The 25992-nt window shown below is 49.2% G+C and overlaps 1 protein-coding gene across 2 annotated transcripts; it reads left to right on the plus strand.

Moving 5' to 3' along the window:
- Positions 1-1092: 1092 nt before the first annotated feature.
- Positions 1093-25949, plus strand: SUMF1 (sulfatase modifying factor 1). Of its 2 annotated transcripts, none has more exons than XM_038149242.1 (9): positions 1093-1322; positions 2757-2930; positions 4579-4653; positions 12810-12892; positions 14790-14912; positions 15445-15559; positions 16546-16659; positions 20867-20926; positions 25395-25949. In XM_038149242.1, the coding sequence occupies exons 1-9, from the start codon at positions 1116-1118 to the stop codon at positions 25488-25490; spliced, it is 1047 nt and encodes a 348-aa protein (XP_038005170.1). In that variant the 5' UTR covers positions 1093-1115; the 3' UTR covers positions 25491-25949. The 2 variants fall into 2 exon arrangements, with proteins under 2 accessions (XP_038005170.1, XP_038005169.1); XM_038149241.1 differs by lacking the exon at positions 25395-25949 and adding an exon at positions 22327-23135.
- Positions 25950-25992: the final 43 nt, after the last annotated feature.

Genomic DNA, 25992 nt, shown 5'->3' on the forward strand with positions numbered 1-25992 from the left:
GGAACCCGTGTGCCTGGCGACATGAGGGGACAGTGGGGACAGAGAGGGACAGAGGGGACAGAAAGGGACAGAGAGGCACATGAGGGGGACAGAGAAGGACACAAGGGACAGTGGGGTCAGGAAGGGAAAGAGAGGGACAGAGGGGTCAGGAGGGGACAGAGAAGGACACAAGGGACAGAGGGGTCAGGAAGGGAAAGAGAGGGACAGAGGGGTCAGGAGGGGACAGAGAAGGACACAAGGGACAGAGGGGTCAGGAAGGGAAAGAGAGGGACAGAGGGGTCAGGAGGGGACAGAGAAGGACACAAGGGACAGAGGGGTCAGGAAGGGAAAGAGAGGCACATGAGGGGGACAGAGAAGGACACAAGGGACAGTGGGGTCAGGAAGGGAAAGAGAGGGACAGAGGGGTCAGGAGGGGACAGAGAAGGACACAAGGGACAGAGGGGTCAGGAAGGGAAAGAGAGGGACAGAGGGGTCAGGAGGGGACAGAGAAGGACACAAGGGACAGAGGGGTCAGGAAGGGAAAGAGAGGGACACAAGGGACAGTGGGGTCAGGAAGGGAAAGAGAGGGACAGAGGGGTCAGGAGGGGACAGAGAAGGACACAAGGGACAGAGGGGTCAGGAAGGGAAAGAGAGGGACACAAGGGACAGTGGGGTCAGGAAGGGAAAGAGAGGCACACGAGGTGATAGAGAAGGACACAAGGGACAGTGGGGTCAGAAAGGGAAAGAGGGACAGAGGGGTCAGGAGGGGACAGAGAAGGACAGAAGGAACAGTGGGGTCAGGAAGGGAAAGAGAGGGGACACAGAGGGGTCAGGAGGGGACAGAGAGGGACAATGAGGTTAGGAGGGGACACAGAGGGGACAGAGAGGGACATGAGGGGACAGGGACAGACAGTGGGGTCAGGAGGAGACAGGGAGGGACACGAGAGATGTGGGGGACAGTGGGGTCAGGAGGGAACACGAGGGGACAGGGAGGGACAGTGGGGTCAGGAGGGGTCAGGGAGGGACAGTGGGGTCACGAGGGGACAGCCCCGTTCCCGCCCCTCAGGGCGCGGCGCGGCCCCTTTAAGGCGCTGCCGGTCACGTGACGGCGCGCTGCACGTGCCCCCGCCGCCAAGATGGCGGCGCCCAGCCGGCGGTGCCGCCGCCTGCTCCCGCTGCTGCTGCTGGCCACGGGAGCGGCCGTGGCGGCGGCCGCCGGGACCCCCGGCACCGCGGGCTGCGGCTGCAGCGCCAGCCGGGCTGCCGGGGACGGGCGGGAGGCGGCGGCGCGGCGCTACTCGGCGGAGGCGGCGGGCAGCGGGCGGAGCGGCGGGCGCGGGCCGGTGAGCGGCGGGGCCGGGCCGGGAGGGGGCCCAGGCACCTGAGGGGGCGGCTCCGGCGGAGCGCGGCTTCCTCCGGGATAACGGAGCAGCCGGGGAACTGCTGTGGGGAAAGTTAAATTGAATTATAGGCGCGTGGGGCGAACCCCTGAGAAGCTGGGCTGGGGCGCGGCTGCTGCTGGCGGCCCCACCTCGCTTTTGCCTCATGGAGAGAACGGGAAAACGTGAGGGAATTCATCTCCAGCTGCCTGCTCTAGTGCTGGGACGCTGCATCAGCTTGGAAAAGCAACAGGCAGTGGGGGAAGTCGCTGAGTGGAAGAGGAGCAGCGGGAGCTGTGACTGCTGTTCAGGCTGCCCTTCACAAACTGGGCAGTGTTTAAAGAGTATGAAGTGAATAATCCCCGTTGTGCTTGGGATCCGTGTCACCCATGGATGTTTTGTGTGACAAACCTGAGCGGCTCACTGTGGGTCTGGAGGATGAAAATCCTTCATGCAGCTGGCAGCTCCGGCAGTGGGTAATGAAAGCTAATTGCTGCTGCTTTGAGTGGTGCTCACAGCATAGCTTGGTGAGGCTCGGCTAGGAAACATCTTTACCAGCAGTGAAGTGAGAGAAGAGTTGGTCTCTGCATCACCCACAAATGGCTTTGTTTATTTCCAGCATGGTTGTGGAACTGGAGAGCCAGCAAGAGGTAATTTTGCACTGGTTTTAGCCCAGTGAGCTCTGAGCCTGGCTGGAAACCTCTTCAGGGAGTTGTTCCAGCTACCGAGGGCTGGAGAGAGATTGGGAGGAAGTGGTGCAACTTTGCACCACGCTGTCATTTCCTAAGTCCCAAAAAATGTAAGCAAATTTATCCTGAAGCCCTTTTATGGAGTCAGTTTCAGGCTGTCTGTAAGAGCTCAGATTCTTCTCGCTGGAGGAAGTTGTGAGGACACAGCCAGCTTCAGGTGTGGGTAGTCTGAAGGAGAAGCTGTTTGCAGCATTTTTATGGGCCAGTTACAGGTTGTGTGAATTTTAGGGGTGGCTGGGAGAGACCTGAGTGGGAGAGTGGAGGAGAAACACAGAAAGGGGGTGCCAGATACTCATTTCCCTGCCCTGAAGAGGCAGGAGAGGTGCTGGGGAGCTGCTGTGAGCTCGTTTTCTGCTCCTTTGCTGCCCTGGCAGTGCTGTAGCTGCAGAAATAACAGCACAGGACATATAACATATATAACATAACAATGACATAGGAACCACGGCGTGTTTCTCCTCATGAGAGCACAAGCGTGACCCAGACTTGCTGTGAACCATGGGGATTTGTCCCCAGTGTGTGTTCTGTTTGCTGTTTCCCCAAATGGGCTGGCCAGAATGCTGTTTGAAAAGCACCTGCACGGGTGAGGAGCAGGAGGGTGAGGGCAGCCTGGGCTGCTCACTGTGCCACGCTGGGGCTGTTTGCTGTGCAGATGGTGCTGATCCCAGCTGGGGTGTTCACCATGGGCACCCGGGAGCCTCAGATCCAGCAGGATGGAGAGGGCCCTGCCCGCAGGGTGCGCCTCGGCAGCTTCTACATGGACCAGTACGAGGTCAGCAACCTGGACTTCGAGAGCTTTGTCAACTCCACGGGCTACGTCACTGAGGTGAGGCACCGGGGCAGTCCCAGCTGGAACCCGGGCTTGTCTTTTTGAGGGGTGGCACAGCACTCGTTTGGGAATTGCACGCTCCAGTATTTCTGGCGGGGGGAGTGGGGAGAGGCAATTGCCCTGCTGTCCTGGGCTGAAAGGGCAGCCAGGTGTTTGTTGTTGTGTTTAGTCATTGTCACCTGAGCTCACATCTGTCCTGCAGCCTGCGTGAGGCCAGCAGGTCTCTACAGGCTTCTTTGGGGTGGTTTGCTTGGGGTTTTTTTTTGGTATTTGGGTCCTGGAGCTCTTCGTACCAGGTTGGATTTTCCTTGTTTTAGAGAAACCTGGAGAAGGGATTTAACAAACTGAGATGGCCAGGGACTCTGCGGGCTGGCTGAGCACAGCTCCTGCTGGTGACAGAGCCCTGTGCCTCAGGAGGAGACAGCAGCAGCTGCAGTGATGATTGTGTGCCTGTTCTGGGAACAATGGACTCAGAATATGTTGAGGTTCCTGCCAGAAAGGAGCCCCCTGTGCCTGAAGCTCAGATCCCTCCTGGCAGTGACTGTTCCTACGCAGCTGTGACAAAACCTGTGACGAAGCCCTGACAGCCCTTTCAGGCGGATGAAGCCTGGTGAGGAGCAGGTCTCCAAGGAGGCACTTAGCTGGATTCACTCGATGAGCTGGTTCTCATTGGGAAGGCAGCATCCTCTGGTTGGATGAGGAGCTTCTTTTGTCTGCTATTCCTGTTTCGTAGCTCCATCATTATGAAAAAAAGGGAGGTTTAACTCTTTTGGGTTGGAACAAAGCTTGCTTGGAGCAAACAGCTTCTGGGATGAGCACCTTTGTGATGGGTTCAGTGTGGAATCCCAGAACATCCTCAGCTGGAAGGGACCACAGGGATCATCAAGTCCAACCCCAGGCTCTGCACAGACACCCCAGCAATCCCACCCTGTGCCTGAGGGTGTTACCCAAATGTTCCTGGAGCCCTGGCAGGTGGAACTGCATCACGTGAGCCTGTGGCAGACCCCACGGCTCAGCTGGTGTCCTTGAGGGCTCCACTTACACCTCCTCCCTTTCTTTTCTCTTGATGTAATGCACTGTGATTGATGGGAACTATTGTAACTTTTATTCATTTGGGTTGGTGTAATGCTAGATAGAATGATTGAGTTACTTTTAACTCTCTGTTGTTGTAGCAGCACTTTTAAACGTGGTACTAGTGATGGTGGAGCAGCAAGCGATGAGGCTCGAGTCTTTTACTGTGCTTCCCAAAGGAAAAACAAGAGGATTGAAACATGCCCTTTCATATTAGACTGATGACTGCAGCATTTGAAAGCAGTTGGGACAATCAGAACTGCATTTTTAATTCATAGAAGTAAAAACATGTGCAGAAGCTCAGTGAGCTGCCATCTGCCCCGTGGCTGCTGAACAAAAACAACATCCAGAGGAAAAAAAATCCCTTTTTTCTGTTCCAAAACAGCTTCTTTGAAAGAGAACTCAAATTTGCTTGGTCAAAGGTTGGACTTGATGGCCTTGGAGGTTTTTTCCACCTTAATGATTCTCTGAATTTCCTTACCCTCGATCAAACAAAGCTGTACATGTTGAGTGTGGTTCCAAGAACAGCTCTCATTTGATGGCATAATGGTTGAATCCTCTCTTCTTTCCACAGGCAGAGAAGTTTGGTGACTCTTTTGTGTTTGAGGGGATGCTGAGTGAGGCAGTGAAGGCTGACATCCACCAAGCAGTGAGTAGCACAGCAGGAGGAAGCTCCCTGAGCAATCCCTGGCCTCTGTTGGCAATCACAGCTGGGGACACTGAACTCTGTGATGTCCCCAAAGCCAGGTGCAAAAATGGGGGCTATGGAGAGGTGTTTGGCCAGGAATCATGGGCTGAAGCGGGGAGGATTTGCAATCTGTTCTCTGTTCTTTAAAAAACAATTAAAACCAGCAATTCCTGAGGAGCAAAAATTGCTATCAACCCCTTGTCTCTTTTTGCCCCCTACCTGAGAAGTTCAGGCTGAGTCTGTAGGATTCCTTATGTTGTGAGTGGCTGGAGTTGATGACGTTTCCTCCTCTCTAGAGGACCCTGTGTTCATTTGCTGCTTTTCCAGCTCCCCTCATCCCCCTGGGCACCACAGTGATCCTGGGAGGGGCAGCGCTGACTCCTCGGGACCCGATCCAGGTTTCCTGTTGAATGGAAGTGAATATTGGTTTAAAAAGAAAGAAAGTTCTGTAATAAATCTTCCCTGCCCTCCCTTTCCTCGTTTTCTGTTGTGCATGTGCTGCTGAGCCTTCCTCAGCTTCATTTACCTCCTCCTTAGCAGCTCAGGTCCCCTTTGCAGCTCTTGGCAGATAAGCAGATTGTGTCCTGTCATCTCCTGGATGAGTTGATCTGCTCTGAGCACAGGTTTGGACAAAATCACCTCCTGAGCTCCCCTCCTGTCAGAATTACCCTCAGCTCTGAAGGGCACAGTTTGATTTTTGTTTTCAAGGGGCAGCCTGAGAGGTGGGAGGTTTCAGGAAGCCCTGAGTGAGTATGTGCTCTGAGGGACTGGCAGAGAACGTGGGATTTGGGCTCCTGCTGCCAGGGGAGGAAGATTACAAGTGCAGTTTGTAATCTTTTAATTCAAGACTAGCATTTGTGCACTGGGAGAGATAAGGCTAAATTGCAGTTCCCACCACCAGCATAACTGATGGTAAATCCATCCATGGATTTGTTAAAATAAAAATAATAAAAATAATAAGAAATACAAATAAAAAAATGAATGGCTCATCCCATCTTCCCAACAGTCAGTATTGGAGAAATTCCTTGTTCTGTTGCAGAAATCCCTGAATCAGTTTGTGTTTTAAAACAAACAAACAAACCCCAGGAATGCTGCTGTTAGCTCAGCCTTGGCAGGTTTGTAAACACAGAGTGTTGGGAGCCACTTTGCTGAGTGTGCCAGCCAGGTGTCCAAGTGCTGGCTGCAGTGCTCACAGGACAAGTGTTATGCCAGAGGCCTGGGATGGAGCCCAAAGGGGTCTTTTTTGGCTGCTGCTTTCTGAAGCTTTTCTGGAGCTGTTAAAAGTAAACTTGCTGTTACAAGTCACCTTCTTCAATCACAACTCTCAGATGAAAAGCAGGAATAAGATAGAAATATTGGCGTGTTAGTGGCATTGCAAACCCCTCCAGCCAACCAGTGGGAGAAAGGACTGTGGTTTTCCTTTGCCTCAGTGGCTCAGGAGTGTTTCGACAAGGATTTTCTCCAGGTGAAGCACAGGGGTGTGAAATGTAAATGTGAATATAGGGGAAAAGCAACAGGAATGTAAATTTTTAAAGCAGTATTTCACACGCAGTGAAATAACTGGGGAAGGGTGAAAGTGGAAGTACCAAACGAGATAATTTAGAAATGCTGGGCTGTGTGTGTCTGCTGGGGGTTTTGCTCTGTTTGGGTGCTTTGTCTTCTCCAGTTCTTAAAGCAGATTTATCAGAGCTGCTGGCTGAGGGCAGAGCTGGGGCTGGTGGCAGCTGCTGAGCAGTGACCCCGCTGAGCTCCAGGGCGATTGTTGGAGCTCTGGGTGTGCCTTTCCTGGAGGTGAGGTGGGCTCCCAGATAGCCACTGACAGGAATGTGGGCTGGCCTCAGCCTCTGGAAGGGAAGCAGTAAAAAGGGGTGTAGCGGCCAAGGATGGAATTGTTGCAGATTTCTGGGAACTCAGGTTTTAGTTTTGGCCTCCAAGTTTGTGGTGGTCACGTGGCAGAGGGAGGATTTAGTGCTGTGCCAGATGAGGGAGCTACTGATGGAACTGGGGAGGGCTCCTTCAAATGGAAAAACATTTTTTGGGATGAGGGGGGAAGGTCCTTTCAAGCTGAAATTGTTTGTGTGGGCTTAAAAAATTATGAGAGCTTCACATCTTAAATTCTTCACATGCAGCCTGGAGAAGAGGAGGCTCTGCAGAGACCTTGGAGCCCATTCCAGGACCTAAAGGGGCTCCAGAAGAGATGGAAGAGGACTCTGGAAAGGGACAGGACAAGGGGAATGGCTTCCCACAGCCAGAGGGCAGGGATGGATGGGATATTGGGCAGGAATTGTTCCCTGGCAGGGTGGGCAGCCCTGGCACAGGTGCCCAGAGCAGCTGTGGTGCCCCTGGATCCCTGGCAGTGCCCAAGGCCAGGCTGGAGCAGCCTGGGACAGTGGGAGGTGTCCCTGCCATGGCAGGAGTGGCACTGGATGGGATTTAGGGTCCCTCCCAACCCAAATCATTCCATAATTCCATTTCATTCTGAGGGGTTTGAGAGCTCTGGCCAATCCCTGCAGGAGTTTCCTTGCTGCCCAGGTGCCATGGAACAGGGCACCAGGATGGCCCCACAGGAGTGCAGCCTCAGTCTTTGCTCACTGGAGAGCAGTGGGGATGTTGTTATTCTTGGCTCGTGGAAGGCAGAAAAATTAATTTTTTGCTTCAAAACCAGATAAATTCTGCACTGAAGAGCCTGAGAGCATACAAATGTGTGCTGCCTTTGTCTGCCTCTCTGAGGGTATGGAATTTTGGGTCTGGAATGCAATGGGATTGGCTCACTGGCAGCTCAAGCCAACACTAAGTTCTGGCCAATGCAGAACTGTGGGATGCTGCTTTCATCCCTGTTTGTATGGAAATCTCTGCAGTGGCCTGGAGCTCTGCAAATTGCCTATTTCACAATAACCCCAAATGGAAACATTCTGCGTTTCAGCTGAACATCCCAGGCTGCTGCTGAGGGAGCCCTGGCTGCAGGTGGGACAGCAGTGCCAGCGTGGGCAGGGTGAGCTGTTCTGGCAGCCCCCAGAGCTTCAGCTCCTCCCTGCAAGGAGCTGGAAGATGGAGCTGCTCCTCTGTGGGTTTTTGTGCTCTACTCCCACTGCTGGGATAAAGAAGGATGTGCAGGAATTCTCCCTGGGGATTGCCAGGAACATCAGCCCGTGTTATCAGAGCTGCAGTCTGAAGCAGGGCATGGTTTGTGCCTCAGGAGAAATCCGTGCACATCTCCTTTCCTTGCAGCTCGTGTGCTCTTGGTTAGTGGAAAAAATGACCAGTTGGAGTGCAGATTTAGATGTTGGCTGGAAATGAGACTTGCAGAGGTGTCTGCCTTCACCAGGAATATCAGTTCCTCAAAAGAAGCTTCTTCTGATTCCAAAACTTGCACTTAATGAATCTGACTGGGTTTGAGCATCACGGATTTGTGGTTATTTTTCTTGGAGGATTGACAGGGCTGTGAAGTTGTACACTGTCTGATCTGAAGTTCAATGACCTTTCCTTATGCAAAGAAAAGGTCTCTCCATAAAAGTGCTTGTTTCCAATCAAGTCTGGAATATTTTTTGTAGGTGATGACTTATAAAGTAAAATTAAGTCTGTTTTAAAGCTGCTGCCTTTCCTTGGTGTGCAGTTGCAAACTGCTGTAAAATACTGGATTTGAAGGCAGATAATATTCAATATTAAACAAACCCCCTTGTTGCTTCCGTTCCTGAGCTCATGAGGGAGGCCATTAACATTAGAAATTAAGAGTGAGAGCAGACTCTTCTGTAATTAGAGCTTTGGGGGAGCTGGGACTTTTAATTGATGGAATAAATAGCATGGGAATTGCAGGAGCTGGTAAAATCAGGTGTTCACAGAATCCTGGAAGGCACCTCTGGAGATGCTCTAGTCCAGCCCCTGATGCAGGTGAGAGCTGCCTGCTGGACGAATCCTCTGCTCACTGTGAGTTTGGGTGTGTGTGTGCAGGATTTCCCAGTCCTGGCTCAGTCCTTGTGCATAGTTACAGCAGGTTTGCTCTCTGTGGGGACAAGGAAGTGGATCCATTGCACAGAAATTATTTTTATTCCTTCAACTTCTCACCCTACTAAAAATGTTCAATTTTCTGTCTGCCTCTTTCTTCAGTAGTTCATTAATCAGTGCTCAAGGTTTAGGACCTGGCTTGGGGGAGGAAGAGCTGTCAGAGATTTATGTGTATCTGCCTTACATGAATAAAATAAAACCTCATCCAAAAAATATGTTCTTTACTGAATAACAAATTTTTCCTCACATCCTACCAATGCTAACAAGATCCTTTTGCATATTAAAGATGTACAGAGCTCAACACCATCTGACTGAAACAAGTGGTAACCTATTAAGTCAGCCTCTGAACTGGAGTGTTTTTTAAGAACCTACCACTTAATAAATGATTCTTCAAGTGGTTTCCAGACTTGGGCTGCTTTTCACTCAGAATCTCTTTTCACACAGTTAATTCTGAAGTTCTTACTCTGCAGTCCCTTTTGGTTTTTTCCAGCTGTTTATGCTGACCTGGTGTAAGGCTTTTAAACTATTTTATTAAAATAGCATTAGAGTGCTGCAGCACAAAAAAAGCTGAGGTTTGGTGCTGTATGACTGGACAGCAGCATGAATTTGTCATCATCTTGTGGGCCTGCCTTAAGGCTAAAATCCACAGCTTTGTCATTTCAGGGGACTTGCTACTTGATGGAAATGTTGGAGCCTCAGCCAAGACGAGCTCCTCTGTTCAGTTTATTTTTGGTACTTTTTTGGATACATAAATCTGCTTTGAATTTGCGATTTGCTCCTCAAGTGGGGGTTGTTTTTCTCTTGAATGTGGCCCGTGACAGGTTAGTGCCAGAATAATAAATGCTTTTATGGCTTTGGGGTGGTTTTTAGGGGTATTCCCCTACTGCAGCAGCAGCCACAGGGTAATGCTGACAATGAAACTCGCTTGCTGATGTTCCCCACTCTCATTTTCTTTTCTACATAGATTTAGGAAGGAATTTTCTTCAAGCTAATTGTGAAGTAGATTAAAAATCTTGACACTGTGAGGTAATGGAGCAATTAAAGTTAGGCTGTCCCAGCCCACTTGGAAAGGAAAATGGAATACTTAGGAGGAGAGTTTTCTGCAGGCTGTTAGTGGCAGCTCAGGCTCCAGCTCTGCAAATTGCTCCCCCCAGTGCAAAGCTCGTGGGCTGGAATTCATTGTTTGAGCTCTTCCCAGCGTTAGCACGCTGGGCTGTCTTTTCTCAGTTCTCTGGGTCTGTAAGGAGCAGAACAGGGAGTTCTTAAGGTTTAATCCTGGAGGGGAGAGCAGGATAATCCCCGTTTCCAGCTGGATCAGACCAAACCAAGCCTTTGTGCCTCTGCTTTGCTCTGGGAATGCTTCCCTGTGCACCAGGATTGCAGGGAGGGGTGGGTAACCTGCCACAGGTGACACGCTGCAAGGATTAACCAAAGGGGAGGGGATTGTCCTGATTCCAGATCTGTTCAGCAGCATCTGCTGCTGTTTGGGCAGCAGGGATCTGCTGCCAGAGCACAGAGCCTGTTTCTGAGGGAAGCAGAACGTGAAGTGTTATGAAAGTAACTAAGCTCATTATTGGCAAGGGAGGACTTGGCTGTATTAACTGTGATGTTGTAATATCTCTGTCTAATTAGCTCTTCTGCTAATTAGATTTAGAGCAATTAAAAGCTTTAAAGACTTGTGAGAAGTTTTGGGAGAGAACTGTAGATTTCAGGTAGGAGATTTCTGGAAGGAGCAGCTCGGGGTGTGTTCACTGGAGCCAGGGCTGCCTTGGATGAGTCTCCAAGTGATTCTTGCAGGCTCTCCGTGCTCTCCCCCTGTCATCCCTGTCCCAGCCCTGCTTGTGTGACTGCTCTGGGTGCTCTGCAGAGCCTGGCAGCCATTTGGTGCTCAGCAGAGCCACAGCCGGGAGCTGTGCACACTCAGTGCTTTCCTGTGGAGAGACATTTTTCTTGGGTTAAAATAAACCAGCCTGATTGAAAGCATCTGCTTTTTCTTTTGCATCACAAAAATGTTTTCCAAAATTAAAGTTGTCTAAAGTGTAAATCTTTGCAGTCTCCTGCAGAGATGTTTTTATCCAAAACCCAGCAGTTTAATTTACGAAAATATGTTGTGCTTAGAAACTGTCGAAATCTTTCTTGTGATCTTTCAGATTTTAACTTTAGCAAGTGGTTCTGCTGCTCTTTTCTTTTCCTTAAATAGCTGTAAAATGCTAATTTTGGATTTCTGTCCTATTTTCAGTGTAGTTTAAAGGTCAAGCCTCAATATGGGCAAGGAATTGGTTAAATGGCACTAGCTTTAAACCTCTTGACTCTTGTATCAGTTTAGCAGCCCCATCACTCTGAAGCTTTAGTGCTGTGGAGTTGAGCAGAGTATCTGCAGGAAGGCCTCATTCTGGGGTTTGAATGCTCAGTAACAGAGCTGTGGTTCCCTGGACAGATCAGATATTTCTCATGCTCTTTGCCAAGGCTGGTGGGTGCTTGGGGTGACAGTGTCCTTTGTCAGACACCGGGCCAGAGCTGGGGTTGGTGTTGTTGATTCATGTTCTTGTCCTGCTGGGGAGGGCAGAGAGGGTCTGTAACAGCTGTCATTGCCCGGGGGGTCCCACTGAGAGGGACAGCAGAGGACAGTGTCTGGGTCACCAGCAGGCTGCTGGGAGCATCTCGGTTCCTTTGGTGCTTGACACTCAGTTCCCTTGGGAAGGGAGGGTGTCCACGCTGTGTGTGAGCCCCTTCCCAGCCTGGAGGAGCCCTGCAGCCTCCTCAGGCATTTCACAGCCCTTCCCCAGGGCTCCCCAAAGCTCTGGGCTCTGCTCAGAGCTGGAGCAACAGCTCTGCAGCTTTAGTCCAGGGTTGCTGTTGATTTCCAGGCAGCTTTTCGATACCCAGATGTGCTGCAGGCCAAATCTGTGTGTGCTGGGAGGGGAGGAGGGAAGGGCTCTCAGGGAGTGTCAGCACAGCCTGATGAGGCTCTAAACCCAGGGTAATGTGTGTTTGGACCCTTGCTACTGAAATATCCACGAGAGGGGTTTGATGTGTAGCTTGGAGCAGTTTTCTTGACAATCTCTGTGTGACACAGGTAATATTTTGTCCCACGCACATGTCATTACATGTTCTGCTGAAGGATGCAGCTTCCCCCTAGAAGCTGCTGTTAAAATTGTTTGACCAGACTGATTCTGGGTCTCCTCAATACCAGCTTGCAGTGACTTTTTGGACTTTGCTCTGAAGGTTTGGTGAGTTAAAGGGTAACACTCTTGGCACCTTTCCTACCTCTGTGAGTAACACTTGACAAAGTCAGTCTGGGACTAACCAGCCTCTGGCTTGTTTACCTCCTAAAGCATTCCAGGCTTATTTTCTCTGATTTTTGTTCTTTATAGACATTATCTCTATTATAGGAGTATTTTGCAAGCTGCTGGAATAAACCCACTGTTGATGGGCGGCATAAATGTTCCTTTCTTTGCCTCAGTGAAGGCCCCATTATTAAAATAAATATTTCTAAGTGAATATGAATCGGAACAGTTGAACATTGCTTTGAAGTAAACCTTCTAGAAGAAATCCCTAAAGAATGTCTTCCAGGAAAAACTCTTTGGCATTGAAGCAACAAATTTGGGACTTCTGTTTTGAGAGAACTACTCAATGTCTGCATTGCTACAGATGAATTTGGCTGTGGGATGTTTCCCAGCAAACCAGCTGGGGAAAAAAAAAAAAGAAAAAAAAAAAAAGAGGCTTCATACTTCACTTCCCTTGTGTGGTTCTTCTGTCTCCACCTTCTGGAAGATGAGAGCAAATAATTTAAAATCAGCTGAGTGGGTTAATGACCTGGAAAGCAAATGTGTTGCAAGATGAGTGTTTGACTCCCAGCTAAAGGGCATCACTGGGGGTTATTTCAGTGATGTCAAAACACTGAGTCCAGGGAGTAAATAATTAGGGTGAAAATGCTCTTTAGGCCAAAATCGTATTTGTTTTCCTGCCTGCAGATTGTATCAGACTGAAGTCAGCCAGGAGCTGAAATTCACACAGGCACGGGCTGGTTTGGGTTGGAAGGGATCTGGTGGTTTTCAGAAAATCCCTTCGCTGGGAATTGAAGTGTCCTTCCCTGCTGCTCTGTCCTTTTCCAGGTGGCAGCTGCTCCCTGGTGGTTGCCTGTGAAGGGAGCCAGCTGGAGGCACCCTGAGGGCCCTGACTCCAGCATCTCCAGCAGGTGAGCCATGAGCACCCATTCCCCCATAAAACACAGGGAGTATCCCTGTGGCTCCCACCGGCAAAGGGGCTGCAGGAGAGGGCTTTCATTCAGTCACCTGTTGCCTGCTGCTGCTTCTGGGGCTGTTTTCCCCCTTGGGATGAGTTGCACGCAGCATTCCGAGGCCGTGGCCAGTGATGGGGAGCACAGAGGTCTGTCAGGACCGTGCTGATTGACCTCAGTGTTTGCTGTTCCTTTCTGTGTGCCAGCAGGGAGCACAGCAGATCTTGCCAGGGTCACAAACTCCAGACCTGCGTTTGGAGGGGAGGAATCAATCCTCACTGTGTGCACACTCCAGGAGTCTGGGCACTGTGAACTCTTCCATGTGGGGTTTGGAAGCCTCTTTCTCTGGCAGCAGGAGTTCTGTGCTTTTTTTACTGTATTCTGACTCTGTGAAAAATCAGTTGTCACTATGTAGAACCTCTGAATGCTTTGGAAAGCTCTGCTTTTTCTTACAGTTAGTGCCACCCTTTGTCTGCACAAACCCTGAAACTTGCTGATCCTTGTCTTCATACAATTGCTTTCCATTCTGAAGTGGGATGAATTTTAGGCCTAGAAAATCAAATTACTGTCTTCATTTGGGGCCTCTAACATTGCAGCTGCTCCTCTGACTAGGCAGGTGTCAAAGAAGTTGGCACTTCATCAGCTAGTGCAAGTTTCTAATAGCATTTGGAAATCAAGTCAGACTCTAGCCTAGATCTAGTAGGTTTTTGAGTCCTCTAAGGACAGGACTTTGTTAGTGCACCATCATCTGATGGCTGAAGCGCTCAGTAACGAGTTATCTGCTCTCCAAGGGCAAGGAAAGAATTATCTGAGGCAAAAATAGAGATAATAGCTGGAGGCATTGTTAGGGGGAGCCAGGAATTGAGGTCAGAGGCAGCAGACAGGAGCTGGAAACCTGCCATGAAATTCTGGGCTGGTGCAGACCTGGCCTGGCCCAGCTGCTGGGAACTCACACGTGGAAATGACCCTATGGATCAACAGGGATACTCTGGATTCTTACATGGGGCAGGAAAGAGGAGTTTACAGCAAGTTCCTCTCTCTCCTGCACCCTCAGCTCTGGGAGCATCTTGGTCTGTTGGAGGCTTGGATGGGGATTATGCCTGGGCATTTTTTTCTGGAAGAAGGGACGAGGATTTTAATGTCAGTCCTGGAGCCAACCCCCGTTAAAGACAGGAGCTCTTGTGTAAAGTGTGGACTGCTTAAAGCACCCAAGGAAAATCACTTCCCAGCTGTATTTCTGCAGCTCAGTTTCCTGGACAGGGGGCTGCAAAAGCTGATGTTGGTGAGACTCTTCCTCACGTCACCTCTCCCTCAAAGCCCCACAGCAAGGGCAGGACCCAGGGCAGGAGAGGAGCCACAGGGGAGGGAAGAACAGTCTCCATTAAATTGCAAAGTGCATTTTCCTGTTGAGCATGCTGCCTTCTGGCTGAGGAGGCCCTTGCCAGGCTGGTTTGGTGCTAGATGCCCTGTGCCAGGCTGCTTTGGCAGTGGTGATGCTGCAGGTTTCCAGTGCTTCCTTTGGCTCTGCGAGCACCCAGGCTCCCCCAGAGGGCAGGGGATGGACAGTTCTGGGTGCTGCACTTGAGAAACCACAAACCCTAAATAACTGGAGAGCTGGAGGCGGCAGCAACATGAGACTAACAGAAGTTAATTATTTTCTCCTTGCTTCCCTCTGATGGCTGCATTTCCCTTCCAGCATTTTGCTGCCTTTCCTTAAGTAACTTTCCTGCAAAGTCACCTGGTGCAGCTGTAACTCCTCAGTGCTGTGTGCCCCTGCCTGGGTGTCACACTGTGCTGTGCAGCCCTGAGTCTGCCTGGTGCCCTGAGGAGCCTGTCCTGCTCCTTTTGTTCCCAGAATGGACCATCCAGTCCTTCACGTTTCCTGGAACGACGCCCTGGCCTTCTGCAGGTGGGCAGGGAAGCGGCTGCCGACGGAGGCTGAGTGGGAGTACAGCTGTCGAGGGGGCCTGGAAAACAGGTACCTGTCCAGGGGAGCCCCCCGAGGGGCTGCAGCTGGGCTGGGGACACAGGCAGGGCTTCTGAGGGGTCTGTTACCCCCAGAACTGCTCTGCCAGGAGAGCTGGCAGGGCTCATCTGAAGAGGAGAAGCTCCAGGGAGAGCTCAGAGCCCTTCCAGGGCCTGAAGGGGCTCCAGGAGAGCTGGAGAGGGACTGGGGACAAGGATGGAGGGACAGGACACAGGGAATGGCTTTAAACTTAAGGAGGGGAGGTTTAGATGGAGTATCAGGAAAAAGGGATTTATTGCAAGGGTGGGCAGCCCTGGCACAGGTGCCCAGAGCAGCTGGGGTGCCCCTGGATCCCTGGCAGTGCCCAAGGCCGGGCTGGACACTGGGGCTGGAGCAGCCTGGGACAGTGGGAGGTGTCCCTGCCATGGCAGGGGTGGCACCGGGTGGGATTTAAGGTCCCTCCCAACCCAAACCAGTCTGGGATTCTATATAACTGACCTTTAATTACCAGTGTTTGACAGCTGCTCTGTTTGTCTTTCCTCAGGCTTTTCCCATGGGGCAACAAATTGCAGCCCAAGGGGCAGCACTATGCCAATGTGTGGCAAGGAGAATTCCCCACCAATAACACAGCAGAGGATGGCTACAAGGGGACTGCACCTGTAAGTGTGTCTCAAAGACAGTCCAGCTTGTGGAAACGATCTTAATCTTCCTAAAATTAAGGTCTGTCTTCAGGAGGATGAGCCGTGGCTGTTTTCTATCCCTGTGCTCTTTCAATTTAGATTTTAAGTTGCATTAAATTTCATTGCAGGCTTGAACACTATCAAGGGACTCTTTTACAAGCTAATTGAAAAGTAAAGATTACTTTCATTTTAACCTCTAGTTCCTCTCAAACTGACCTCTTTTCCCCCTTCCCAGTCAGTTTGTAGTCAGAAGCTGAAATACTTTGTGCCTGCACTTCTGGCCTTGCAGTTTTGTGAACTCAAAAATCACACAATAATTTAAAAGAAATTAAACTTCCCTTTTGGGGAAAGGTTGAGCCTATCTAGTATAACAACCAGAGTGGAATTTTAAAGGCAATCAAGAATGTGAATGAATTATTTAATGGTATTTAAGTAAGTCCAAAAGTTCCATCAGAAGAGGAGTCTGCACAGGCAGGAGCTGGCAGCCACCCTGGCTTTTCCTTGGTGGGAGGGGAGTCTGGGAGCTGTGAGTGGGGTCAAGTCACCAGTGCCAGGTGTGTCTGCTGCTCAAACAGTGCCTCTCTGGAGAGGCTCAGTCTCCAAAGCCAGCCAGGGATGCTGTGTCACCCTGGAACAGGGACCTTCCATCCTGCAGGATGTAGAAGTGTTCCAGGTCTGCACTGCTGATCTGCTTTTGGGGCTCCTCAAAGTGCACCTTGAGCAGAGTGGAGTGAGGATTCCAGCCCTGCTTGGAGTGTCACAGAGCTGTTCTCTGTCCTGTGCAGGTCTGTGCCTCAAGGTGCACCTTGGGCAGAGTGGAGTGAGGATTCCAGCCCTGCTTGGAGTGTCACAGAGCTGTTCTCTGTCCTGTGCAGGTCTGTGCCTCAAGGTGCACCTTGAGCAGAGTGGAGTGAGGATTCCAGCCCTGCTTGGGGTGTCACAGAGCTGTTCTCTGTCCTGTGCAGGTCTCTGCCTTCCCCCCCAATGGTTATGGCCTCTACAACATGGTGGGCAACGCCTGGGAGTGGACGTCGGACTGGTGGGCTGTGCACCACTCCCCCCAGGACCTCCACAACCCTGTGAGTGTTTGCTTGGCACCATCTGCAGCATCCCCTCTGTGACCAGGGTCACCTTGCTGTGTGAAAACTTCTGTTCTGTGCTCCTGGGGTGGGGGATTGGGAGCATCACAGCACAGCTCATCCACGCTGCAATTACAGTGCCCTGGTGCAATTTTGGTGATGCTTGGTTAGTTATTCACACCTGGTTAGCCATTGAATGCTTCCCAACTGGCTTCATATTGCAGAAATCAAGAATTTGTGGAATGACTTCTTTACAAAAAGGGTTTTGGTTCGTTTACATTGCTACAAGCTGTACCTATTTTCCCCCTCCCAGGCAGAGAACAAACCATGGTGAATTATCCTTCTGCCTTCTGGTAGCTTGTTTTAAACTGAAGATGTGATAAAACTGAGGTTTAGGAGAAGTCAGCAGGCTCTTTGTTTTCCTTTGTGGCAGGCAGATGGAGGTTCCTGCAGGGTGAGGTGTGAGGGGTCACTGATGCTCTGTCTCAGCAGATTCCAGTTCCAGTTAGATCTGCTCCTCTCCCAGTTTTCCAGGATGAGTAAATCCCATGAGTAAGGCCACGTAGAGTTTGTCACTCAAAACCCCACCAAGTACAGTGGTTTTTATTTGCTCACAACTTACAAAACACTTTCAGGTTTATTTTTACTCCTGGTAATTACTCGTGAAGGCAAGACAATCAATTCTGGAACCCCCCCAACAATCTGTGTGCAGAATTCCATCCATTCCTTGTAACCAACCCCCAGCGTGGCCCAGATCTTTCCAGTGCTAGAAAGCTGCTTTGAAGATTTCGGCTGTTAAACTAAATATGTTAAAAAACTTTGCCTGAGCTCTGACCCTCTGGAAGAATTCAGAGTCTTTTCAGCCCAGAGAACACATCCTATATTTAGGTTACACTGCCTGGTGCTCTGCAGAGACTGAAGAGCTGGGCTCTGATAGATCTGGTGCTAATCAGTTCTGATGTCTCAGAAGATAACTGCAGCCTGGCTATTTTGGGACACCTTTTCACAGGAGGAGCTGCAGTTTCCTTACCCATTTAACCAGAAAAACCCTTTGGAATTCACTTTGAAGTGCTCTGCCTCAGACGCTGGATTCCGACAGTCAGTTTGCATATGAAAACCCCTAAAAGCCTCATCGTTAACACCTAGTTTTTAAATACTTCCTGAAGTGTCTGGGCTTAAAACTTCAGCAGACTTTTGGAGTTTAACAGCAGAATTCACAGGATAGTTGTTCCCCACCATCACCTTAATCCAGCAGGGAAGTGCTCCTGCCTTGGCATCACCAACCCCAGAATGTCTCAAATAAATAATTATAATGAACGTGCCTCACTGCAGTCACTGAATCCCAGGATGGTTTGGGTTGGGAGGGACCTTAAAGCCACCCGGTGCCATCCCTCCATGGCAGGGACACCTCCCACTGTCCCAGGTGCTCCAGCCCCAGTGTCCAGCCTGGCCTGGGCACTGCCAGGGATGCAGGGGCACCACAGCTGCTCTGGGCACCTGTGCCAGGGCTGCCCACCCTGCAGGGAACAATTTCCTCACTAAAAATGTAACTGATCCTTTAGCAGAGAGAGCCAAGTGTGTCTGGGGTCAATTGTCACTATAGGACATGAAGTAACATGATGCAGACACTGCTGTTCTCAAGGTAAAAAGGGCTTTTCATTTTCTGACTCCAACATTTATAGGTTTCCAAAAGTGACAGTGGATTGGAGGGTGACAGTGCCACCTCTCCAACGACACTGGGCAAACCAACAGTCTGTCAAATTTCTCCTCCTCCATAAAAGAATGCAAAACAATGAGTTATTTACATAAAGTGTATAAAAAAATTCATTACAAGAATGTAAACATCAGAAAGCTTAAAACAAATCTTTAAAAATCAAAGCAACAGTCAATCAAACCTGAGTCCTTTTAGGGGTTATTCTGTGGTGACTTCTGGCTCTGATTTTTTGTATGAGCTGCAGTTCTCTGTTTGAAAATTGATTTCTCTCAAAACAGAGTAAGCATGTGGCTGTGCTCTGGAAATCACCATGCACCACCAGAAAGCATTTCTTTGATGTAATCAAAGAAATACAACTTTATTTTCATTAACAAAAAAAAGCTTCTGGGTTTTTTTTAGTAACTTTTAAAAGAACAATCCTACTTTTATGAGCTTTGGTAATGGAATGCACAAGCACTTATGTAATCAGACTGGAATACGGCTGTTGCAGTATTCTAGTACAGAATAACCTTGTTAATTTACAGTAAACTCTGGGGTTTAAATCTGGGATCAAAGTCTGGACAGCTCTGGCCTTTTGCACCAAGGTCCTTCCCCTTCAGTACCAGCTGGTGCACTTCTCCAGGTCAGGCCATAAAACAGTGGTGTTTGATAGAACAGAGATTTGCTTGTTTGAATCAAATGTGACCTTAATTGCTGGGCTGGGATTAGCTTTTAGTGGGGGGAAGCACAGCCAAGGCAGTTTCCTTCATCTATCAGTGAGATATGTGCACAAGCAAATATTAACACTGCAAATGCTGCTGCTGCTGTCTGTTGGTTTTCTACATCTTTGCCAGTTGTTTGATATAAGCTCTTTACCTTCAGTGATTTTAAATACGATAATGATGTTTTATAGTGGAGCAGATTTATGGAGGACACTAGAGCAGATTTCTGCAGGTGCTGAAGTGTTTCGGGGCTGTAATCCTCTTCAGTGGCTGTGGGGGTCAATTTAAGTTGGTTTTTTTTGTTACCAAATAGCCTTTGATGCTCAGATTTGGCCTGGTGGAAGATCTTTATAGTTAATATCTGAGCCTTTGGTTCACACGCTGCTCAGAACAGGTCAGCCCTTGGTACCTGCTGACACATGACAGATTTAGGGCTTTCTAACCCTAACCAAAAATGCTCCTCTTCATTTACAGAAATGTCTTTGGAGCCAGTTGCACAGATTGCTGCTCAGCCCTGCAGCATTTAGGGGAAATCCTGCTCCACAGCCCCATTGTTCTGCTTGGGCTTGTTCCCACAGAACTTTTTTTAGGTCAGTTTTCTCCTGGCTTCCCCTGAAATGAGATTACCAGGCTGGGTGATGACCGTGCTGGTGGAGGCTTAGCTCAGAGCAGGGGCTGTGCAGGTGTTGTGGGCACAGTTTCCAGAGGCCTCCCAGTGGGAGCAGGGCTGTGCTGTGGAGCAGCACCCAGGCTTGGAAGGAGCGGATGCTGCCTCAGGGTGTGGCTTTCCTTGAGTATTTGTCTGCCATTAAATGCCAAATTCTTTTTCACATGTATAAATTTGGGCAGTAAACATAAAGCTGCTGCAATTGGTGTGGTGAACTTTCACACAAAGCAAATTCAGGGGGTGCAGGCAGGAGCTTCTGGAGTATCAACATCAACTCTCAAGGTTTTCTGACAGTCCCTGGGATTTATGTTCAGTTACAAATGCTCTTCTGGGGTAGATTCTTCTAGAACATTACCCCTGGTAATGCAGACCTGGGTGGGAGACAACTGTGGTTGTGATATTTTATGAAAATCCCTTTGCTAGGATTTTCTTCTGCTGAGAAGCTGAAGGGCCTCAGCTTCAAGTGTAAACAATTTGTGATCTGCTGCTGTGGGATGCAGCAGGTGCTTCCTCCATTGCTCAGTGTGGGATGTTTCTGCTTGGTGGCCAATCCAGGGGGCAGCAGCTCTCGGACTCTCTGGAGTCACAGAACTTTGTTATCCATTCCTTGCTATTCCTGTCTCGCCTTCTGATGAATCTTTCTCTCTGTTCTCTATAGTATAGTCATAGTGTGGTCTTTTTTAATGTAATATATATCATAATACAATAAACCAGCCTTCTGAAATGGAGTCAAGATCTCTCCTTCCCTTCAGCAAGTCCTGACTGCCCAGAAGACCCACAGCAATAGACAACTGTACTCCTTGAGACAGGCCAGGAGAGCGGGATCCATGGCAGGTGTGAGCAGGGTGGTCACTGAGGAAAGCTGGAGCTCATTTCCTTCCTGGTAAACCCTCTTTAGGAGCCCCCCTGTTACCAGTGGGCAGCACCTGGAATGTTAAATACTCGCAGCGCTGGGAGGGAGCACAGTTACTGCCACCTGCAGATCCTGTAGGGCAGAATTGTTTCAAGCTGTCTGCACCACTGACATCTGTGTCTGGAATATTTATGATTGCTCCTTCCCCATCCCCTCAGTCCCTGTAATCAGCAGTTATTCCCCGAGCACTGACCAGTGTCCTCCCTCCCCAGCAAGGGCCGGCCTCGGGCACGGACAGAGTGAAGAAGGGTGGATCCTACATGTGCCACAAGGTAAGGTGCTCTTCTCCTGTTCCTCTTCTCTCTGAAAACACTTGACCATGATCCTCTGACAGTTTCCTGGCAGCCTGGATGCTTGTCAAGGGGTCTCATGGGATTTATGAAGAGCAACACCTGATGTTCCTAAGGACCTCTCTTTTTGCTTAGCTTGCAGTTAAAACAAGTAAGTTTTTTTAATCATGGGGTTTAGATGCAGAACTTAAAATTGATGTAGGCTTCTAATGGTGTTTTCATGATAGAGCTTGAGCAATGCTTGTCAGAGTGGAAAGCATGGATGAGACTTTGTTGTTTAAGTTTTAGAATGGTTTTTGATCCAGAAAGGATATGGAGCTCTGAGTAACCTGGTCCAGGGAAAGATGCTCCTGCCCAGGGCAGGGGGTTGGGACTGGATAAACTTTAAGGGCCCTTTAATCCCAAATCCCTTTTGTAATTCCATGGTTCAGTGATATCAGGTGTTTGCAGAGCTGGCTGGGAGATGAAGTGTTTGTTGGTGGCATACCTGAAAATCCTTCAGAACTGCCAGGATGTCACCACTGAGTGATGGCTGTTCATGACACAAACCAGTGCTTTAAACTCTGCTCATGCAGGGCTTAAAAGCCCTCATTGTACATCTCCTGTTTCATTACAGCTGTCCTGTTCTTCCCTTGCAAAGCCTGTGGCTGGCAAATCACTCTCATAATTAGATTAAATTTTCTACAGTGAGATCCCATTTTCTACACTGATTTCCTTCTTAGGTGAAATCAATGTCAGATGTTAATTAGCAGTTTTGATTAAATTAACACTGGAATAGGCTCTTCAGTGATGAATTACATGACCCATTTTGAAGGTTTGTGAAGATTCTAGTCTGCCCTAGTCTTTTTTTGTAGGTGATAAAACTAGGCTGTGTATCAAGACAAAACCACTGACTACGGTTAGTACAAGGGCTCTTTATTAGGTGCCTGACACCAGCTCAGACTGATCTTGGTGTGCTGGTGCTCTTCTCCCTCTCAGAGCTGACAGAGCCTGAAGTTGCACCTTTTTACATCCCATCCCAAAAGTCTGGCACCTCATTCAGGGAAATGTTCAGTACCTGTCCATTCCAGTGGGGCATGAGCACACGGATACACAGCTCAGCCTCTGAGGGGAAGCTGAATGGTTGTTTTGGCTTTTTCCCAGAGCAGGAGAGATTCTTGGCTGGCACTTTATCAGACACTTTGCCATTCAGTCTGGTTTTTGTGTAGGATTCCCTCATTTCTAACACGGCGATTTCCATCCGTAGCACTTCATCGATCCGTCCCGCAGCGATGGCAGCGTTTTGCTGCATTAATCTAACTAATTAATCTGTTAATCTAACAAGCTGTTGCCTGAGGAGCCCCAGCTGTGCTAAGAAGCTCCTTTTCTGTGTTGCTGTGCAGTCCTACTGCTACAGGTACCGCTGTGCAGCTCGGAGCCAGAACACCCCCGACAGCTCCGCGTCCAACCTGGGCTTCCGCTGCGCCGCCACCGCCCCGGGGCCGCGCTGAGCCACGCTGACAGGGCACGCTCAGGGCACAGCAAGGGCTGCATCCCACCCCAAACGTGAGAAATGTCCCTTGCTGATGGCACACGATGGAAAAACCTTGCCTGAAGTTCCTGCCGAGGGAAGAAAAACCAGCACGACTCGAGAGCCTTCGTGCTCGTGAGCAACCTGGCCTGGGTGTTTTGGATTCAACTGGAACAAAACTGAGCAGAAACGTGGCAATCATGTTTTCAAAGATTACTTAATCCCAGAATTAGGCTGGAAAAAACCTCCAGAATCAATGAGTCTAGCCATTGACTGATCACCACCTTGTCAACTACAACAGCTCCTCTTCAGACAGGATCTTTATTAATTAGTTTTATTTATGTAGAGCTTCTACACTCAAATGCAATAAGCAAAGACTTCATAAACTTCTAGACAGCTTTAAAAGAAATTCTAGCAGATAGGAAATTCTAGGCAGCTTTGAGACAATGAAGGAGTCAGGAATGAGGGCTGGCAGATGACAGCTCTCCCCACGGGCAGCTTGCCCTTTGTCACATTCCACTCGCAGTGAAAATCATGTCCAGAAATGGGCTTCTCCTGGGGGGATAGCTGCTGCTCTTCAGGAAGTGCCTTCTGCAGCTGTGGGAAATGATCCTCAGGGTGATGATGATTAGAAATCTTGTACATATTTGAATAAAATATCAAGCATTTGTTTATGCCAAAGACTTTTATTGATGGAAAAACACAAATTTCATTTGAATTTCTTGGATGCTGTGTAGGCTTGTTTTAGGGACTTGGAAAATGCAATGCTGGCCTCATTAGAAACTGAAGCTAATGAATGATTCCACTCGAATAAGAGTCATGGAAGTGATGGCAGAGGGAGCTGTGAGCCCTAAGACCTAATAGGGTAAATTTCTAAACTGTTTTGTTGAAAATAAAATTCCTCACTGGAAAGGAGAGGAATTTTAGCAAGTGAGAAGGGAAATGGGAGCAATTGAAAGCAACCTCGTTTTGGGATCTGGATGTGACAGTGGATTAACAAAAGCCTTGGCACTGATGCTGGTCCTTGCCAGGGTTGTCTTTGCTGTAGAAAACTGGATTTGAGTTTAATGCAAATCCATCACCTGGCAGCTCCTTCTGCACTGGTTTCATGTTGAAAAGATGACACAGGAGAATGCCTGGGCAGCCCTTCACCAAACACCAGCCTCCAGTGGGGTCCAGGTAGGCCCAGCAAGCAGAAACATCGATCCCAGGACACAGCATGATGTGGACCAATATTGAGATATTGATAATCATTATTGCACTCGGAGAAGAGAGGAGGAGGGAGGATGAAGAGAAGCTCAGAGCCTCCTGAGCTGTTTGACTGGCTTCATTGTGGAAGAGCACACTGAGCTCTGAGGGGCAGACTGGGGCTCTGAAGCTGAAAGGAGTCTGAAGGAGAAAGTGAACAAAAAGTCAGCAGATTTCTGAACAGTCTATTTCTTTCCTGGTTTCTTGGCAGGGAATTTTTGTAGTAAGATTTTGGTCCACTCCCCCAAGCAGCTGCAGTGAGAAAGGTACGGAGAAAGGCCATGAACAACTGTCAGGATGGTTCAGAACTCAATTAACAATTGTTTTGTTTTTGCAAAGCCTGCAGTGTGGCTGTTCTGAGCAGTCCAGCACTGTTCCTGTTCTGAGCTGGGAAGTTTGCTCCCAGCAGATAACTGGGCTCAGATTGCAGGGACAGAGGGCTCAGCTGTGCTCCTGCTGCAGGGCTCTGATCAAGGACCAGATACTGCTCAAGGTGGTTGGATTTTTTTAATCTGCACTTCCTTAACTACTCAGAATCATGCCAAGTGCATACTCATAACAGGAAGGTAACAAACCATGCTGTCATCCTGAAAACGAGGAGTGCAGATGCTCTAACACTCATCTTGAGACTGCTCAGGAGGGAAAGAGGAAGTGGATTGGACAATCCTGTCCCAGCTCTGTGGTCTGAAAGTGGCTGGCATGATGCCTTTTCAGGGAGAAAACCAGATAAAACTCTATTCTACCCAAGAGACCTTGCAGTCCAGGCTGTGCCCTGGAATCCTCTGCATTCCAAGGTATGGGATCCAGGGAGTTTCCCTCCTGTAGCAGCAGGAACCCTAAGAGGCAAGGACTGAAGTTAATGTCCACTCAGCCTGTAACCTACTTCTGCCAGGCTGAAATCCTGTGGGAGGTTCTGCACTGACACAAATGATGCTTAATGATTAACCCTAGAGAAATCACGTGGTCATGTTTATCTTAACATAAAGCCACAGCTGTGTCTGAGCCCCAGCAGCAGCAGGAAGGCACTCAACTGGGAGAGGTTAACACTGCATCTTATCAAGGAAGCAAACATAAACACCAAGCAGGATTTTGGTTAGTAAATAGCAAAATGTCCTTTATCCCTGGTCAGGTTAATCAGAGTGGTTTGGGTTGGAAGGGACCTTAAAGCTCATCTTGTTCCAAGACCCCTCCCCAGAGCAGGGGACCTTCAATTCACTCAGAGCTGCATCCCTGAATTACTCTGATCATATTTCAATAGGAAAGTAGTTCTCCCAATGAATATTGAACCATTGATAATCATTACTGCTCTTGGAGAGCAGACACGATTACAGAGAGCTCCCAGTTTTTAGCTGCTTGCCTGGATTCCTTGTGAAAGAGCACGCTGAGCTGGGACTGACAGCTCAGTCCTTCAGTGGCACCAATCCTTCAGGTCCAAATCAAAGTTGTCTGTAATTTAAAAATGAAGTTACTGATCACCTGCAGAGGAGCTGATCCCCATGAGGTGCACTCCCTTGTGTGTTTTATGTCACAGGGTACGGAAACAGGTAAAGATCCAACTGTCCAGAGCAAATAACTGAGGGTGTGTGCTGCTGATGGCACAGTGTGACATGAATAAAAAACTGCATTGCAGTTTATCCAACCTTAAATATCAAAACCAGCCTACGTGAAGCTCCCTTAACTTGATCTTTGCAGAAAGCAAGTGAGGAACGTGCAGTTCCAGAACGTGCCCGTGTGGCAGTGCATCCCTGGGGGAAGGAGGTGCTCAGAAAAGCCCTGCACAGCTGTTAGAGCCAGACAGGGATGATGCAAAGAAGATGGAACGACCTTCTCCCTGTGCTGGGAAAGGCCATGCCTTGCTTACTGCTGCCTGGCCCTGGAGCAGTGAAAACAGGGATCAGTTAGCAGCTGAAGAACCCTCGTGCATCTGTCAGCTGTTCAGCACCAAACACAAACCTGCTGCTGTTCAGATGCACTCTGTATTTCTCCTGTCAGTCAGCTGTCAGCACCGTCCTGCTTCAAGCTGCAGGGGCTGCGTTTGCTTCCTGAGCAGGTACTGAGTGCTGGGGTAACAGATTGCAGAGATCTGATGGGATGAGAAAACATGGGATGTGGTGCTCTCAGAGACTGCTGTCCTGCACCACCTCAGCAAAGCTAGATGGGAATGAAACAGCCAGTCAGTCACAGCTGCTTTGGGCATGCAGCTGGACAAGGGACACACCAAGTACTAAAGCTACTCTTTGCTTTTACATCAATAATTACTAGTTACTATGCTTTGTGGAACAACAACAAA

Source organism: Motacilla alba, chromosome 12 (assembly GCF_015832195.1).
Source record: "Motacilla alba alba isolate MOTALB_02 chromosome 12, Motacilla_alba_V1.0_pri, whole genome shotgun sequence".
In the NCBI taxonomy this organism is placed as follows: Eukaryota; Metazoa; Chordata; class Aves; order Passeriformes; family Motacillidae; genus Motacilla; species Motacilla alba.

Bases quoted from the DNA above. Each gene is read 5' to 3' on its own strand.
- SUMF1 (XM_038149241.1), top strand. From the start codon at position 1,116: ATGGCGGCGCCCAGCCGGCGGTGCCGCCGCCTGCTCCCGCTGCTGCTG. The intron at 1,323-2,756 runs GTGAGCGGCGGG...TTTGCTGTGCAG, and splicing joins GGAGCGGCGGGCGCGGGCCG to ATGGTGCTGATCCCAGCTGG. The intron at 12,893-14,789 runs GTGAGCCATGAG...TTTTGTTCCCAG, and splicing joins GACTCCAGCATCTCCAGCAG to AATGGACCATCCAGTCCTTC.